The sequence below is a fragment of the Hetaerina americana genome, unplaced genomic scaffold, assembly GCF_022747635.1.
Source record: "Hetaerina americana unplaced genomic scaffold, ioHetAmer1.1.p SCAF_8, whole genome shotgun sequence".
Lineage (NCBI taxonomy): Eukaryota > Metazoa > Arthropoda > Insecta > Odonata > Calopterygidae > Hetaerina > Hetaerina americana.
The window spans coordinates 13,523,375-13,538,467 of NW_027287427.1; the positions used below are offsets into that span (position 1 = coordinate 13,523,375).

Below are 15,093 nucleotides of genomic sequence, written 5' to 3' on the forward strand. Positions count from 1 at the left end.
AATCATACACAATGCACTGATGAAACTTAAGATCATTCAACTCTTATTTCTTTCTCTTGGAAAATTACTTGCTGGCATGTGCTACTGAATGGTCACTAGTCACATTGGGTCTGATTTTTTTGTGTATTAATTGCATTCTATTGCTTGTCTGCTGTAATTTTACTAGCCTTCTCCCCTTTTCTATTAATTGTTATGGATACTTATTCCATGTTGACTCTCCTTCACTCCATGCTCCAAATAATTGTACTTATTGTACCATTAATCTCCACTTCAGCTAACCCTGTCTATAATTTCATTATGATATTTTATAAATTTACTCTCCTTGTCCAAAAATACCAATTTGTGGTCCTTGCCTTATCTTTTCTTATACCATCTCAGCTGTGCAGTATTTGTATGATCATGGTCTGCTGGAAATGACACATATAGTATCTGAGTGGGCCCTGCAACATGGGTATAACCAAGTGGTATGGTTCATAGTTTTATTCTGGTTGTCCTGAAATCCTTGCGAGGTTTATTGTTTTGCCCCAGGTAGACAGAATAAATTCATCTTTCTTCCGTTAATCAAGGAACATAATGTGTTGTTTATACCTTGGTTTTGGAAATAACCATTTTTTAGACATTATGATTTTATATAAATGATAGTATTGTCAACGTTATTGAACAATTGAAAGCTATTGATTGCAGGGCTAGTAGATGACTGCCATAAGTTAGATGTTATAGCTAGCTTGTTATTTTACGTCAATCCTTCTGTTGCTTCAATGAAGACAATAGCCATAGAGGTTATTTTAATCAAGTATAGTATTTGAAGACATCTTATTCAATTTCACTGTTCCTAGAGAATTGTGCAGCATTTGTAAAAAAATGTTTCCAGCATAGTCCGCTGGTTACAGACAAGGGAAATTGTTAATAGTAGATGATTGATTGCAAGGACAGTGCTTAAATGTTGCCTTCTTTCCTGTCTTTTCCGCTGTGAAAAGGTTATTAATAATGAGAGAAATGTATACCGTTGCAAATAAGATTTGCTTAGGTTTTATGTTATTTTGATTTCTTGTATGCCTTTATAGTTAATAATGTCTGATTATTATTAGATAATTTGCTTTTGTTAATCCAAGAATTACTAACAGCAACCTATAGTTGGGATTATTTCATAATTAAAATTTCCTAATCCTATCTTAGTGCATCTCTTATTCACTTCTCTCAATGAATGTGTATATTGTTATTGGAGAAGTCTTATTGTACTTAATACATTGTAAGACTTGAATATCACTACCCAATCAGAGGATTAACCTAGGGAAATCATAAGATTAGTTAATAACAATGGTCTAGTGATATACTTTTCAACTCCTTTTTTTTAAAACTAACCTGCATGCAACGTGTTTGTTTGATAAGATTTAATTTTCACCAACCCTTGAGACAAGGCAATTAAAAGGAAAGAGCCACCGGCCTTGTCAGTAATCAAATTTTGAAAATGTGTTTGAATTGATGTATTAAGGGGTTACTGAACTAATGCTGCACTGGGAAAACTATGTTGTGGACTAGGTCCTCTTGCTCCACTTTGTGTCTCATGTTTTTTTAAAGATCCAGTGTTTTGTGGATTGCATGGTATAACTTGCTTTGCATATTGTTTATACATTTACACAATTCCAGGTTATGCCAATTACCCTAAACATTACATATGTTTTAAGGATTTTGTTATTACTATGCACTATAATAGTTTATCATCATTATGCAATTTAGTATTAATACCCTCAGTTGTGCATTATTTTTGAAAAAATGTTCAAATTTGAAATGCATACATTATTTTCTCTAACTGAAAGTGATGCCATGTAACCATATTGTTAAATATGCATGGTAAGTTCTTATTGGCTGCAATATAAATTTCGATGTTTGTTATGGCACATTACTACAAGAGCATTTGCTTTTTATTGTCTTAAATCATTAGCATTACACTATTGTTGGCATATTCATTACCTTGGTGCTTTGTATGTTTATACTCCTTACTGCAAGAGTTGCAATGAAATTCACGATACTCAATTTTGTTTTCCGAATCAAGCGTGCACAATATGTGGAGCAGGTAGGGAATATTTTTTCATGCCAATTGAAATACAGTGAAACTGCAACCAAAATAGAAAAGGCTTACATTTCTATTTATTTAAGCAAATGGTGGCAAAATATATAGTGCTCAGTCTTGATTGTTCTCAAGATTGATGGATGAGAGAACATTGACTTTAAATTAATCTCAAAATGTCTTTTTAGACACTGAAGGTGTTCCTGATGCAGAAGAACTACTTAAAAATGTGAAGATTGAACCAAAAGATGAGGACTCTGAGCAGAATGAAACCGAGATGGAAATTGAAAATCCGTTAGCGGTGGTCAAAGAGGAACCTGGGGTGAGTAGTGAGGGTACAGCTGCTGAAGTGAAAATCAAGGAGGAACCCATGGAAAGTGATGAGAATGAAGAGAAGCAGGATGAGGAAATGGAAGAAATTGTTGAACCAGTAACAGGAACAGTAGATACCACTTTGAATGTTGTTGCATGTTCGATTGATGGTAATGTTGAATTTGAGGACACTGCTTCTGTGGGAACACCAGTTCCTGGTCGAATAAAAATTAACATATCCAAGCCACTTGTTTCCAATCCACAGAGTACTGCAGGTAGTGCGGAATCTCAGGAATTAGCCCCACCTGGAGTAGATGATGTGGAGGCTGATAAGGAGGGTAGCGATGAGGGGATTATTGGCGAAACTGAATCGGAGAGTAAAGAGGAATTAGTCGATGAGGAAGCCCAGGTTGCACCTCCACCACCACCCGGTGAGGGCACTTTAAGGTTGAAACCACGGCTTATAGGTCGTAAACTAACGGATCTCCCACCAGTTATGAAGGGAACTGAATTATCAGGGCTTTGCTCGATCATGTAAGTGATAATGATGTACAACGAATTATTTTTCTTGCGGCCTCTAATCTGGTGCTTTGTGAAGATGTGTTGTCTTAGTCACCATTTTAAGTGAAAGGGGTTGGATTTACAATTGTCCACTTGTTGGAATAGTCATTTGAGGTTAACAAAGTCTCAAGTCAATGTTTTTGAGTTTTAAATCGTCATAAATGCTGTTATATTTTTTTTTGAGTATTTTCAAAGTTGAAAATCTCATTCGTAAATAATTGCTTTTACCCATGTACTTGATTCATTGGACATGATTCCAAGATCTTCCTTTATAAGAAGGTTGTGCTGTGATACTTTTATTTGTGACTGACTGGTACCCTTTGGGTGGACTCTCAAAAGAGAAAGGTGTGCAAATAGTGAAAGTTTTTTTAGTGCTCAAGAAAGACTGATGAGATACCAGAATTGTATCTGCATATGTGTAAATTTTATTCATTTGTAGTGGAGGCATTTCATCTCAGTTGTGGAGTTGTAAGAGGATAAATTTTGTGCGAGTGATGAATGTGTGTAAATGTGAGCACTTTATGTATAACTTGTATATACAAACGTTGAAAAAATAATATTTTTGTTACATAAAATAGAAGGTTTGATGAGTTTACAGTGTCTTTATTTGAATCATTTCTTCCTTTGTGGCTTCGATATAGAGCAAAAATAAAGTTGTTAAAGCTTATAACTTCTGAGGTTGGTGTGTTATTTAAGTTTCTTCTTTACTGTATGTTCCAACGATGAGATATTACTTATGATAAACTGCAAATAGTGCTTTTAATGCAGATTTAAGTGATTCTGGGTGTTGTGTAAGCTATTCAGCTCGTCATAGAAAAGCACAGGATTTTGATAAATTGTATACATAAAATTATCGTCTTTGTTGTTACCACTTTGTTTAATTCTCGACTTAAGATAATTACTAAATAGATACAATCTACTGTAAAAAGTTGATTAGTTCTGTTTCAGGAAATGGAATTATAAAAGCTTAAGTAATAGTTTTCCTATGTTACTACATAATTTTTCTCTTTTATTCTGTATAGTGGGGCAAGTATAATAAAATTGGTCAAACAATCCTGACGGCTATTGTAATGACTTGTTTTTTCCACCTTTATTCTTCCCATGAAAAACCTTTTCAGACTGCCTCACTGAAAATTCTATTTCATTGCTGCAGTATTCCCAGAGGCCATTATTGTATTATGATGTTGGTTCATTCCTCAACTACTGAAATTTAAAAATATTTTCTGTATGGCAACCAATTAAATGAAATTTAAAAAAGATCTCCCACGAGACATAAATCTGCGCTACTTCTGACTAGCTTATTGCAATATATTGTTAATGTGTGCATCACAACTGAATCAATTGCCCTACCATGGCAATGAGAATTCCACGAGGAAGCATGAGTCCATCTGCCCCAAGGGTGTGCAACACATGTAATGGTAGCATTTCTTAGTATTCAATTTCAGCCAATTATTAATCTTTCTAGGTGCTCCTTTTCGAAGTTATACCAATTTCAGAAAAATATGATTACACCACACGGATGGCAGTACAATGTACTGGTGGCTGAAGGTATGATTTGGTGAACATGCCCAATGGGTTGCATCTACCAGCTTGATATGAACATAATATCACTTTACCACAAATGATAATTTCTATTTATCAGGAGTTTTGAGCTGTGCTACTGACATGGCTGAGATTTCAGTCAACATACCTGTTCTTATGATGCTTTCAATTATGAAAAAGTGAAAGAAAAATTATAAAAAACCTAAATGCTTAGATCCCAGTTCATAATAGTTCTCATGCTGAAAACAAGTTAATTCAGTCCATTGCTTCCCCTTTCACAAAAAATTCTGGACAAAATATCTAAAGAAATTTCTTTCACCAGTGAGGCATATTCCAACATAATAAGACTAGTATCAGCCAAGCCTGATATAATTAAAACCCAAACAACATACAATTAGCTGGAACTGAGCTTTTATTTATGAATGAGAGAATAATGATATATATCGGTAAATCGGTATCAACTTTAGAATAAGTGGAAAATTCTTAAGTTATTCACTTTTGGATGCACCCATCATATATTTTGTCCGTAATTTTCTATGAGGCAATAATTGAAGTCACTTTAAAATATACATTGCCACAGGAAAATACTGATAAGCTTTACAATTCCCATTGCTATTTACAGTTGATGCAGTATTACTCCACGAGACAATTTTAAAATATTCAATACATCGCCACAATTTGAAATCTGGAAGACTCCCCGTGAATAGCTATTTAATAGGATAAGTGAATTTGTTTAAATTACCAGAAACTAAATAGTTAAACATGGCAGAATATAGTAAAACAGAATTTGTTAATGCCAGCCTAACCCAAACTAAAATTTGGAATGCTATTAATTTTCCTTTGCGACGGTTAAAATTCCATTTATAACTTTGGCTACTGGACCATACTTTTAAAATAATATGATTAAGTTGCACCATTCATACACTTGGTGAGGCACATTCTTAAAAGAATTCAGTAATACAGCCAAAATTCACCTCAACGAGGTGGGAGGCTTTGGAAAATATAAATGACAGCTACATCCCCTGCCTCAATATTTACCAAGTTCTTTGTTCATGGCTACGCTTGTGCTAAAGAACTGTTGAGGTATTTCAATTTGAAAGCAGGGAGAGTGAAAGTACAAAATAGAATGTACCGAATACATATATCACCAAAATGATAATTATCAAATACAGAATGTCACGGTAATTTATTGAGCCAATGGCTCTAATATCTTGATGCATGAAATGCATCCTATCAAAAACTTTTCTTATCTTCAGTGAGACATTCCTTAACTATTACTCTCCAAATATTGCTTTGAAACAATTGCATCACACTCAATTCATTCCGAAAGTCTTCTGACTAACAGTTTAGAAAATTAGTTCAGTAGTAGCTCTAATACAACAACTAGTTGATCATTTCAAGCTTGAATTAGATGTATTTTCACCAAAATAGCTGTCCCAAAGGGCAGGCATGTGCTAACCAACTTCTCACTTAGGCTAACTGAACCGAATGGGGAATAAATACCTAATTTTATCACTTGCTTAATAAACTAATGTCACATCCTGCAATTGTGAGGCCACCGAGGGAAAGGAATTACGTCTTTAATGTTTTCTACGGGAAGCAGCATTTGAAGGAACCGCTCAAATCCCATTCCAAAACCACCAGTGGGCACATTTCCAAATCTTCTCAAGTCTGTGTACCACTGCAATTGCTCTTCTAGATGCATTAACTTTAGTCGCTCTGCAATTATGTTGGGGTCAGTCTCTCTGAGGCTGCCCCCACATAGTTCCCCCACTCGAGGCACGAGTAAATCTACTGCTGAAACCTTAAAAGTAAAATTCATTTACAAGATTATTTGTACATCTGGAAGAAATCACAAAATACAACACATTTTGCAATGTCTAACCATGGAAGAATTGCCGACCAATTCTTTCATGTAAAATGGTTTCATTTCCTTAGGCCAATTGATGACAAACACTGGGCATCCTCCGTTATTCTTAACAAGAAATAACTCTTGTTCCTTGTTTAAACCGTCGTCCTTTCTTGGGCGAGTTTTGAATTCGTGCACATTCTTACAAATTACATCGAAAGCCTCGTCATACGTCAAAATGCCAAATGGGCTATCCAAAACTCTTGCCAAGTACTCCTAGAGGGGAAAGAAGGCTTCCTTTGAGGACACTGTTTTTACCGACATTTGTGTGGAAATAAAGGTAATATTAAAAATATCTATACCGTTGATTTCATATTGCTATTCCTGTACAGAAAGCCAATATCCTCAGCTTCAGTATTCAATAATGAAGTTACTATAGTTTTTAGAAAGTCTTCCATTAAAAGGAGAACATCATCTAAACTCTCTACAAAGGCAATTTCGGGCTCAATCATGTAAAATTCAGATAAATGCAGCCTGGACCGGGAATTTTCTGCTCGGAAAGTTGGGCCGAAAGTATAAACTTTGCTGATACTCCTAGTTTTAAGTAAAAAAGATAGTAAAATAACATTTCCAAATATCACCTATCTAATTACACACTACGCCGTTTACCTCGCTACGCATTCTGCATGCAGCTGGCCTGATACAGTCAAAAAAGCTTTCCCATCAAAATAGGCTTCGTCCTCGGGTAAGCCATCTTTCAACATTTCTGTCACCAAGTTATCATTGTAAGCAGTAACCTGAAAAACTTCACCTGCGCCTTCACAATCATTGGATGTTAGCATTGGGGGATGGATTAAAATAAAACCTTTCGAGTTCATGTAACTATGCACAGCGATCGAGGCAGCATTTCTGATCCTAAGTAAGGAGGCAAATGACTCAGTTCTAGGTCGTAAGTGCAAAAACTGCCTGATGTAATCCGGAGAATATGTTTTCCTGTAAGAAGCAAATTCTTTCAGCAACTTATTCTAATATACCTAATATCCCTATAATAATACCTATATTGTTGATCATAAAAAGATTACCTAGGGGCAAATGGATACCCATTTTGAATATCACAAGAGCCAATAACATCAACCACACTCGCTATTAATTCGGGTTGGGCGTTATTATGTGGATTCACATTAGTAACTCCTTCAACCTTGACGGAAGATCCAACAGATAAGTCAGTGGGTTTCTCTGAATGGGACAGAACTACTTGCAATTTACCCACAGAGGACCCATCAGAGACATCAAAAAATATATTATTTTTCATCACTCTCAATGCCTTCACCCATCCCTAAAACGGAGAAATTAAATTACGCATTAAAACCTGTGTACATGATTTCCCACGTGATAACTGATGTCTCTTTCACTAACTGACCTTAACTCTAACTTTTCTTCCTGTCTGTTTAAGATTTATAACTTCGCTTATCGATACATTTGAAAAAAATTTCTTATGACTAGTTGAAAAACACCTGTAAAGAACATTCACCCGCAGCGAACAGAGATTTCTCATTGTTTAGACAATAAATCCGCTACAACCACTTCGAGTTTTATAACCCCTTCCAAATGACACAACTCTTAACTACCAACCGACTCTTGAAATTTAATTTATACCATAAAAAACGCACCAAATTTCGATAAAAAATATTTAAATTCCTAAAAATGCATTTTAAACTGGGTATTTAACTTAAAAATTACAATTACTTATGTTATTCGAGAGTGTAAGTATTTACGTAGTAGTTTCGCAAAGAAGAAACAGTTGACATCTGAATCATATGATTTCCAAGACTTAAGTTGCGGGAGGTGTAGGCCAGGCTGGAGAAAATAATTTACGGTAGTCAGGATGGGTTGCTGTTACAGCTGTAAAGAGGATAATAACTCACAGGTGAGATTAACAAAGAGATTTTAAGATATTTTCCCAATGATTCATGGTATTACACTCATGTTTGCCTCGTAAAGTAAACCCAGCGCATTGCCTTAAGAAGAAGTGCAATTTAATTCTGCATTATCAAGATTTTTTTATTGAATATTTTAATGGTAAATTATAACTTTGTCATTTTTTTGATAAAATGTGCCCGTTGATTAATATATCTGCTAATGTCAAACTTGAAATTATACACATGTCATCAAATAAATGGTACACATCCATCTCGTATGTTGAATGATTCCTTAAAATGTCACCAATTTGTCCGTAGTCTGGGGATGTAAATGAGCGAACTCATCTGCTTGTCGATCCCGTCAGCAATATTAATACCATTCAAAGGGTTCACAGGTAAGGACGCACAACAAGTTTTCGGAATTACCAACATTCTTGACATTACCCTATATTAGCCAGATTCAGTGATTATTTAAGTATGGTTTGTCATTGGAAGTAAAATTTATTTCGTTCCCTTAATGCAGTGATGACTTCATTGCTCAATACCCAAATTCTTTGCCGAAGAAGAGTGATGAACAATCCGCTCTTAACCGTATCCTTCAGGAAACAGCCACGTGAGTCTTTAGTTACCCGAAACCGGTAAATATATTTGGTATTTTGGCTGAATTATAAACTTGAATGTTTTCATTTGTATATAGTAACGTGATCGATGTAGCGGCATTAGATTCTCATAACCTGGAGCAACATGAATATCTGGAACGAATGAGACAATACACGCAGCGATTAGGAGCCATGGGTGCAAATATCAATTCTAGATGGGCAGGAAACGCTGCTGGAGCGGGTGCAGGAGGTTCCGGTACATTATTGGCACCGTCAGGAATGGGTGGCCCTTCTACCTCCCCAAGCGGGCGAATGAATCTCTGCTTGCTAACGGACATCCCTGCACCGGAGAAAGTTTTATCTGAAGACCATCCTAATCCTGAAGATCTTGCCATCGTAAGTACATTATTGGATTTCCCTTCGTTGTCTTCGTTGCTAGAAGATTTGTGCTAGAATTGCAATCAAAGAGTAGCTGGTATCAATTTAGTGGATATTGACATGTCATCGCAAGCTTCTTAGAATTAAAAAATTGATTAATTTATGCATCGGTTTTTTTGAAATTTGAATCGTAACCGGCTGTTTTCAAAGTTTCGGCAGCATTGAAAAAATTCTCGTAGTAATGTAAGGGATCAGAGAAAAAGCCATCCTAATCTTAAGTAAGAAATTGCCCCACTACACTTTTGGCATGGCTGCTGGGGGAGGAAAGCAAACCATATCAACTGCAAGTAGAGTTTTTGTGCACTCCACAGACTTAATGTTAAATAGGCTATCCATAAGAAAAAGTCAACGTTGTGTTTCAGCATTAAGTGGCGACAATATTTTACATGTACATAACTCTTCTTTTCATACAATTATGTTCCCAACTCCCAACTGCTTTTTGAAATTTGAGATTGATCGTTTTTAATTGCAGTATTACATCAGTATATGTAGCAATTAAATGGTAAGCCAGTAGAATCATTTTAGTTATCCCAAGAAGGATAATCGTTGTGGAGTAAGTCAAGGGAAATACTGGAAGCCCAAGTAATACAAACTATGAATGTAATGAGTGTAATATTGCGTATTAGGGTCCATTTTTCTCAAAATATTTTATTCCTCTTTTAAGCTATGTGATTGAAAATATTGTCATCGAGTGATCCCAGGGAAAGCCGCATTGACTACCAAAAACCATGCATTTTTACAATTTGTGTGTGGTGTCCACACCCAATATCTCTATTAGTCTTACAAAGTGGACAATTGGGCTTTTTGCCTTTCAGTAAATATTGGTTAAATCGTTCTAATATTAAAATGAAATACACTATGTTATCCCACAGAAGAGCTTTATTGTACGACCCGGGTTTCGTCGAAGATCGACATCATCAGGTACAGAATATTCCCAGTCTAGGTTTAAATACATTTTTCAAACTGTGAGAGGGGGGGGCTGGAGGGGGTGAGGGAGGTTTGAAAAAATCGTTAGGAGGTGATTGGGATGAGAGGGAGAAAGGGTTAGGGTGTGGAGATGAGTGTCCAACTTGGGAAGGTACGGCGGTTGACGGAGAGGGGAGGGGAGGCACCACAGGTGGTAAAGCACCTAGGTACTTACCTAAGTTAAGGAGGGGGGAATGGGAAGAGTCTATAACATCGTTAAGGAGAATATTTGACCCGGACACATTTCTTAATATTTCAAATTTCTCTAAACAGTCGAGCTTGAGTCCCTTATTTTCCAAGTGTAAAATTTTAGGTCTAAAATCACTCTGATGTTCCTGTTCAAGGAGGTGTTTCGCGAACAAGGAGGCGGGGTTCTAATATTAATTGTACTTCAAGTCATTTCACCATGATATAATTTTAAATAATGGGCTTACTGTTAGGGATTTATATTTTTAGTTAGTGAAAGAAATGGAGGGAAATTCCTTTGAAAGTTAACTGAGTTTAATCTGTTAGTTAGGCTCACAGAATATAAGTACTCTCATCTTAAGTTACAAGTTACGGGTGCAAAATTTTTTATTGCATAAGGATATTACTGTTAAGAATTGCTTTTGAGCATGAGTAATACCTCTGATGCCTTGTGAAATACTTATAAATTGTTACTTGACTCCAGTTTAGGTACAACTTAATCTCATATTCCTTCTTGATCAAATTATCTCCTTGAATGAATGGAAAATAGTGTTTTGGTTTAAATTTTGGTGTTATGGAGAATTTGAAAGAGCAGATATGTCTGGTGAGACCCAGTAAATATTTTTATGTAAGGTATATACGTCTAATGAAAAGCTTTTCTGGTCTACAGTGTATGAATATTTACTCTCCCTTTGGCTTTGTTGACTTAGGATGGATACATCTCCTTTTAAGAATGCTTAATATTGATGACATCTTTTCAAATATCACTGATTTACAGGAAATGTGTTGTTTTTGGTACCATTTTATGGCCTTCAAAGAAATGCTTTTGGTTAATATGTCTGCCACTACATTATAAATTCAGTATTTACCAGAGATATTTTATTTGAAAGATATCATCATACCAAGTTATGGTGTATGATCCACTTAAAAAATATGTAATCGCACTCCAAATACTCTAAGAAAAAAACAGTTATGTTCTTTGGGAAAATTGAAAAAAAATTAAAGAATAGCAATCCATGTAAAGGGTGGCCGGCCAAGTAGTATCTTTTTTAAACTTGTTCTACCCCACTGTAGAGCACCATATGTGGTAATTTGTTTTAGAATAAGTAGTTTCAGCATAACCCATCTTTTCAAAACTTGCTTCAATAATTCCACTGCATGTGGTAAATGGATTTTAGGCTAAGTAGCTTTAGCCCAATCCACGTATTGCAAGCATAATGGTGATGACATCCTGAAGCAGCGTGCAATAGATTGATAGCAACTGACAGTATAAACAGAAAACACTGGTCTAAAAGTTTGCAACTCACTTAATTTTATTGTATGTATTTGTCTGTGTGAAGATTAACTGCAAATGATTAGTGTTTTACCTCTTGAGAATTCTGTTTAACTTAAAACGGTCGACATTTATGTATTTAGTAAATAGCAATTGAATGAGGCAACAGTAGAAATTTCTGTCTTTAGTAAATAAAAATTGGATGAGCTCTTGGATGCCAACAGGTAGGCTTGGTCTTGTGAGGGAAATCCCCTTGAAGCCCACTTTATATGTAAATCTTTTTCAATAATTATATCCTGCATTCACCGGCTGTACTCTGCCAAGTAGTGGCCGTATTAATGTTTTAAAATAACTTTAAAAGTCTAATTTCTTATATTTATCTTATCTGTGACATACCAATACCCCTTCACACCAATACCACCACTGAATGATCCATGATCTAATATCGATTGAGTGATAGCAATGATGAACAAGCTAATGAAATAAATGTGTAGTGCCTTTTCCTCATTTACCAAGTGGGGGAGTTTTCTGAGAAATGCATTGAAAATTCCAAAATAAAATCTTGATAAAGTCGTGTTTAAAATGAGAAATCAATATTTTTAATGATATGCAATACAGTAAACACTTGATTATCTGTGCTAATAGATGCATTGACAAGTAATCACTAGTATGGATTCAAAGTCATAATATGATACCGAGAAAAATAATGCAGCACAGATAGTTGACACATTTGTTCAACATTGACATAAATACCCCATGATCTAGCAAAAAGGTGTTTGGCAGGGGGTGCAAGCACCAGGTGGAAGGGGTAGGTGATAAAGGAGGATATGAGAGAGGAAGGGAGAAGGGAAAAATATTTTGTTAAAAACTGTCAAATAACGTGCAGATCTGCATGTATGCTGGAGGAAGACCCAATTCAAAGGAAGTGCCGATTCACCCAATACAAGGCTGGCTGGCTTGTTAGTCAGCCAATTGTTAGGTGAAAAAGGGAATAAAAATGAACCACAACCATTTGTACGACAGGTTATTCTGAACTAAATGATAAAAAGGGGAAATTCTACTACCACATGGACATAAAACTCATTGTCTCCGCCCCCAAAGTCACAGATAGGGGATGCAACACACCACTGCAGGCAGCGGAGATGTCCAGAGACAGAGAGAGAAAGACAAGGGATGGTAGGAGAAACTGGGAAACAATAAAGCTGGGGAGGTAACATTTTAATGAGCACTACATGGATTAAATGGCAATCTCATGCGGGAAGGGATTTGACAACAAAACACACGAGATTAGTGAAAGTGCATGCATTTGAGAAAAATTAATTATTCCCTAGACTCTGTGGTTGGCAAGTGGGATTTTCGCTCTCCCTAACCCTAGCTAAACCCTCCATTTACCATACCAATCGTATGTATTGGCATAGTAAAATTATGTATGTCTTCGTCATATAGGGGAATATGAAAGTCTGCGGGCTAATGAATGCAAGGGAAATGATAATGGGACCATAGGGATGGTACAAAAATATTTAAATTTAAGCATAAAATACTATTGACAGCTTATTATTTTATCAAAATGAAAACTTTCAAGAAAGCCAAGTTATATTAGAGTTTTATTTAAAAAAAGTGAATCAAAATTTCAAAGCATTTAATTTTATGTATTTACAATTGTAATTTTATTAAAATTTTGAGTTGCAAGATAGAAAATACCTGAGTTGATCTGCGCATAAACAATCGATAGTTTACAGTGATTGATGAACAGAATAAAAAAATCAATCATTTACTCGTTAACTTATAATTCTCACAGCTAAATTCCTTTATGTTCAAAGGGATAGAAATTGGCCCTAGACAAAAATTCATGTTTACCTTTGTGCACTGGGTCGCTTGCTCTAATTGCTGTACTCAATCTATAAATGTTTTTATGTAATTGTGTAAATTGGTTGGTGAATATTTTGATTAAAATTAGTTGTTCTTTTTCCATGAGTTTTCTTCTGGTAAAATATTGTGTTTCTAACCCACTGGCACATCTTTCTTCATCAGATGTCCAATGCTCTGGAGAAGGCATCAAAAGCCCTAAGTGATCTCAAGGTGGAACACAGGGAAAATCTTGTTGTGCCATTCAGAATTCCGTGATAATTATTGTTAAAAGGACTGTGGTATTGAAGAGTGAAGTTTTCAAAGTTGTTGAAGGCTCAGGCTCTACTATGCATTATCGTCTAAAGTAAGTTGACTGACTGATATAAAAGAAGCTTCACCTGAACAATATGAATAAATGGGGTGTGGTGGTTTCATATCTTGTGGATGGTTTCTAAAATATACTAATGGTCTGTTAAGTGCAACCTTTAAAATCTGAATGGACTAAGCAAGTGTATATATTTAATAGGAAGAGAGAAGTTTTCATCAAGACTGGACATTTTCCACTAGAAATAAAATTGTGTAAACTTATTATTTTATTAAGGAAAATTAAAGCCGTAGCAGAAAAAATAAGCACGTTGTTTCATGTCCTTTTTTTTGTCTGTGCCATTTATAATTTCTATTTTTAAGAACTTGTGATGTTAAGTTTAGGTGATTCTATTGCTTGAAACATGAACGTTATTATCTACTTTGTATGAGAATTTACTTTGGCCTGTTGAATTATAGTTAACTGTATTCATTGGTGTTTTGCAATTTCATTATCTGCTGTGAAGTCACACCCCTGTCTGTGCCCCTGGGCAGGACATATGTGGTGTGAGGTACTTTTGTCTTTTAAGGTGTCTTTAATATAATCTCTTATTATGATCTTGGTTGCCTTAAGGACTACTTTTATTGTCAGAAAAAAATGCATGAAAATATTGTTTTATTACCATGATTTCTCATTACCTGTCATCAAATTGGTTGGTTTTGAGAGGTGTGATGTTCAATAAAAATATTTGAAAATAAAATTTGCTCTGTTCCTCAGTTCGATGTTGCTTACCTGCCATATTATATATGTACTTTATAAATATCCTAATTGATTTTTGTATTGTGAAGGAAGTTTTTTTTACTGTAGCCATCATTTCATCCATTGAATATATAATAATCTTGCTCCTGAAGACATGAATTTCACAATAGAAATGTAATGAGCCTTATTGTTGATTGACAGATAGTAATTAATGATCAGTTGTGATTTTTTTTGTTATCGTGTATTGTAAAAGGAAAAAAAAGGATCCCTGACTCTATTGTTGCTGCAGTCTATCTCCCTTATCATATTTGATTAGCCATATCTGCAACATAATGAGGGGTTTTAACGATTTCTTCATTACCATAAGTTAAATCAAGTATCCTGTACCTATTAGTCTAAGTTTTGCCATCTTCACTTTTGCTCAAAGGGACTGCTATCCAAGTTCCTCAATTAGCCATGCTACAGTTGC

General features: G+C 35.3%; 3 protein-coding genes across 4 annotated transcripts in view; 2 read left to right on the plus strand and 1 right to left on the minus strand.

The window, feature by feature from the left end:
* Positions 1–3,960, plus strand: part of Pcf11 (Pcf11 cleavage and polyadenylation factor subunit) — a 58,372-nt gene extending 54,412 nt beyond the window's left edge. For both annotated transcript variants that reach the window (XM_071596432.1, XM_071596433.1), the window contains exon 20: positions 2,257–3,960. In XM_071596432.1, the coding sequence (XP_071452533.1) occupies positions 2,257–2,918 (662 nt within the window). In that variant the 3' untranslated portion in view covers positions 2,919–3,960. The remainder of the gene's footprint in view (positions 1–2,256) is intronic.
* AsnRS-m (asparagine--tRNA ligase, mitochondrial) lies at positions 3,815–7,936 on the minus strand. Its single transcript, XM_071596434.1, has 6 exons — positions 7,753–7,936; positions 7,415–7,668; positions 7,002–7,325; positions 6,695–6,926; positions 6,369–6,608; positions 3,815–6,287 (listed from the first exon to the last, which is right to left on the minus strand). Exons 1-6 carry the CDS (start codon positions 7,885–7,887, stop codon positions 6,018–6,020), a joined length of 1,455 nt encoding a protein of 484 aa, XP_071452535.1. The 5' UTR covers positions 7,888–7,936; the 3' UTR covers positions 3,815–6,017.
* Positions 7,937–8,148: 212 nt separating this feature from the next.
* On the plus strand, positions 8,149–14,610 carry Lamtor1 (Late endosomal/lysosomal adaptor, MAPK and MTOR activator 1). Its single transcript, XM_071596435.1, has 5 exons — positions 8,149–8,259; positions 8,570–8,646; positions 8,775–8,864; positions 8,949–9,246; positions 13,745–14,610. The coding sequence occupies exons 1-5, from the start codon at positions 8,218–8,220 to the stop codon at positions 13,835–13,837; spliced, it is 600 nt and encodes a 199-aa protein (XP_071452536.1). The 5' UTR covers positions 8,149–8,217; the 3' UTR covers positions 13,838–14,610.
* The last annotated feature ends 483 nt before the right edge of the window (positions 14,611–15,093 follow it).

What these genes read in the sequence shown, in the direction of transcription:
- Lamtor1 (XM_071596435.1), top strand. Translation starts at nt 8,218, where the DNA reads ATGGGTTGCTGTTACAGCTGTAAAGAGGATAATAACTCACAG. An exon ending in ACCATTCAAAGGGTTCACAG is followed by an intron (nt 8,647 to 8,774) that starts GTAAGGACGCAC and finishes CCCTTAATGCAG; the next exon opens with TGATGACTTCATTGCTCAAT. An exon ending in ATCCTGAAGATCTTGCCATC is followed by an intron (nt 9,247 to 13,744) that starts GTAAGTACATTA and finishes TTTCTTCATCAG; the next exon opens with ATGTCCAATGCTCTGGAGAA.
- AsnRS-m (XM_071596434.1), bottom strand. Translation starts at nt 7,887, where the DNA reads ATGAGAAATCTCTGTTCGCTGCGGGTGAATGTTCTTTACAGGTGTTTT. An exon ending in CATGCAGAATGCGTAGCGAG is followed by an intron (nt 6,927 to 7,001) that starts GTAAACGGCGTA and finishes ACTTAAAACTAG; the next exon opens with GAGTATCAGCAAAGTTTATA. An exon ending in TGGTCGGCAATTCTTCCATG is followed by an intron (nt 6,288 to 6,368) that starts GTTAGACATTGC and finishes TTTACTTTTAAG; the next exon opens with GTTTCAGCAGTAGATTTACT.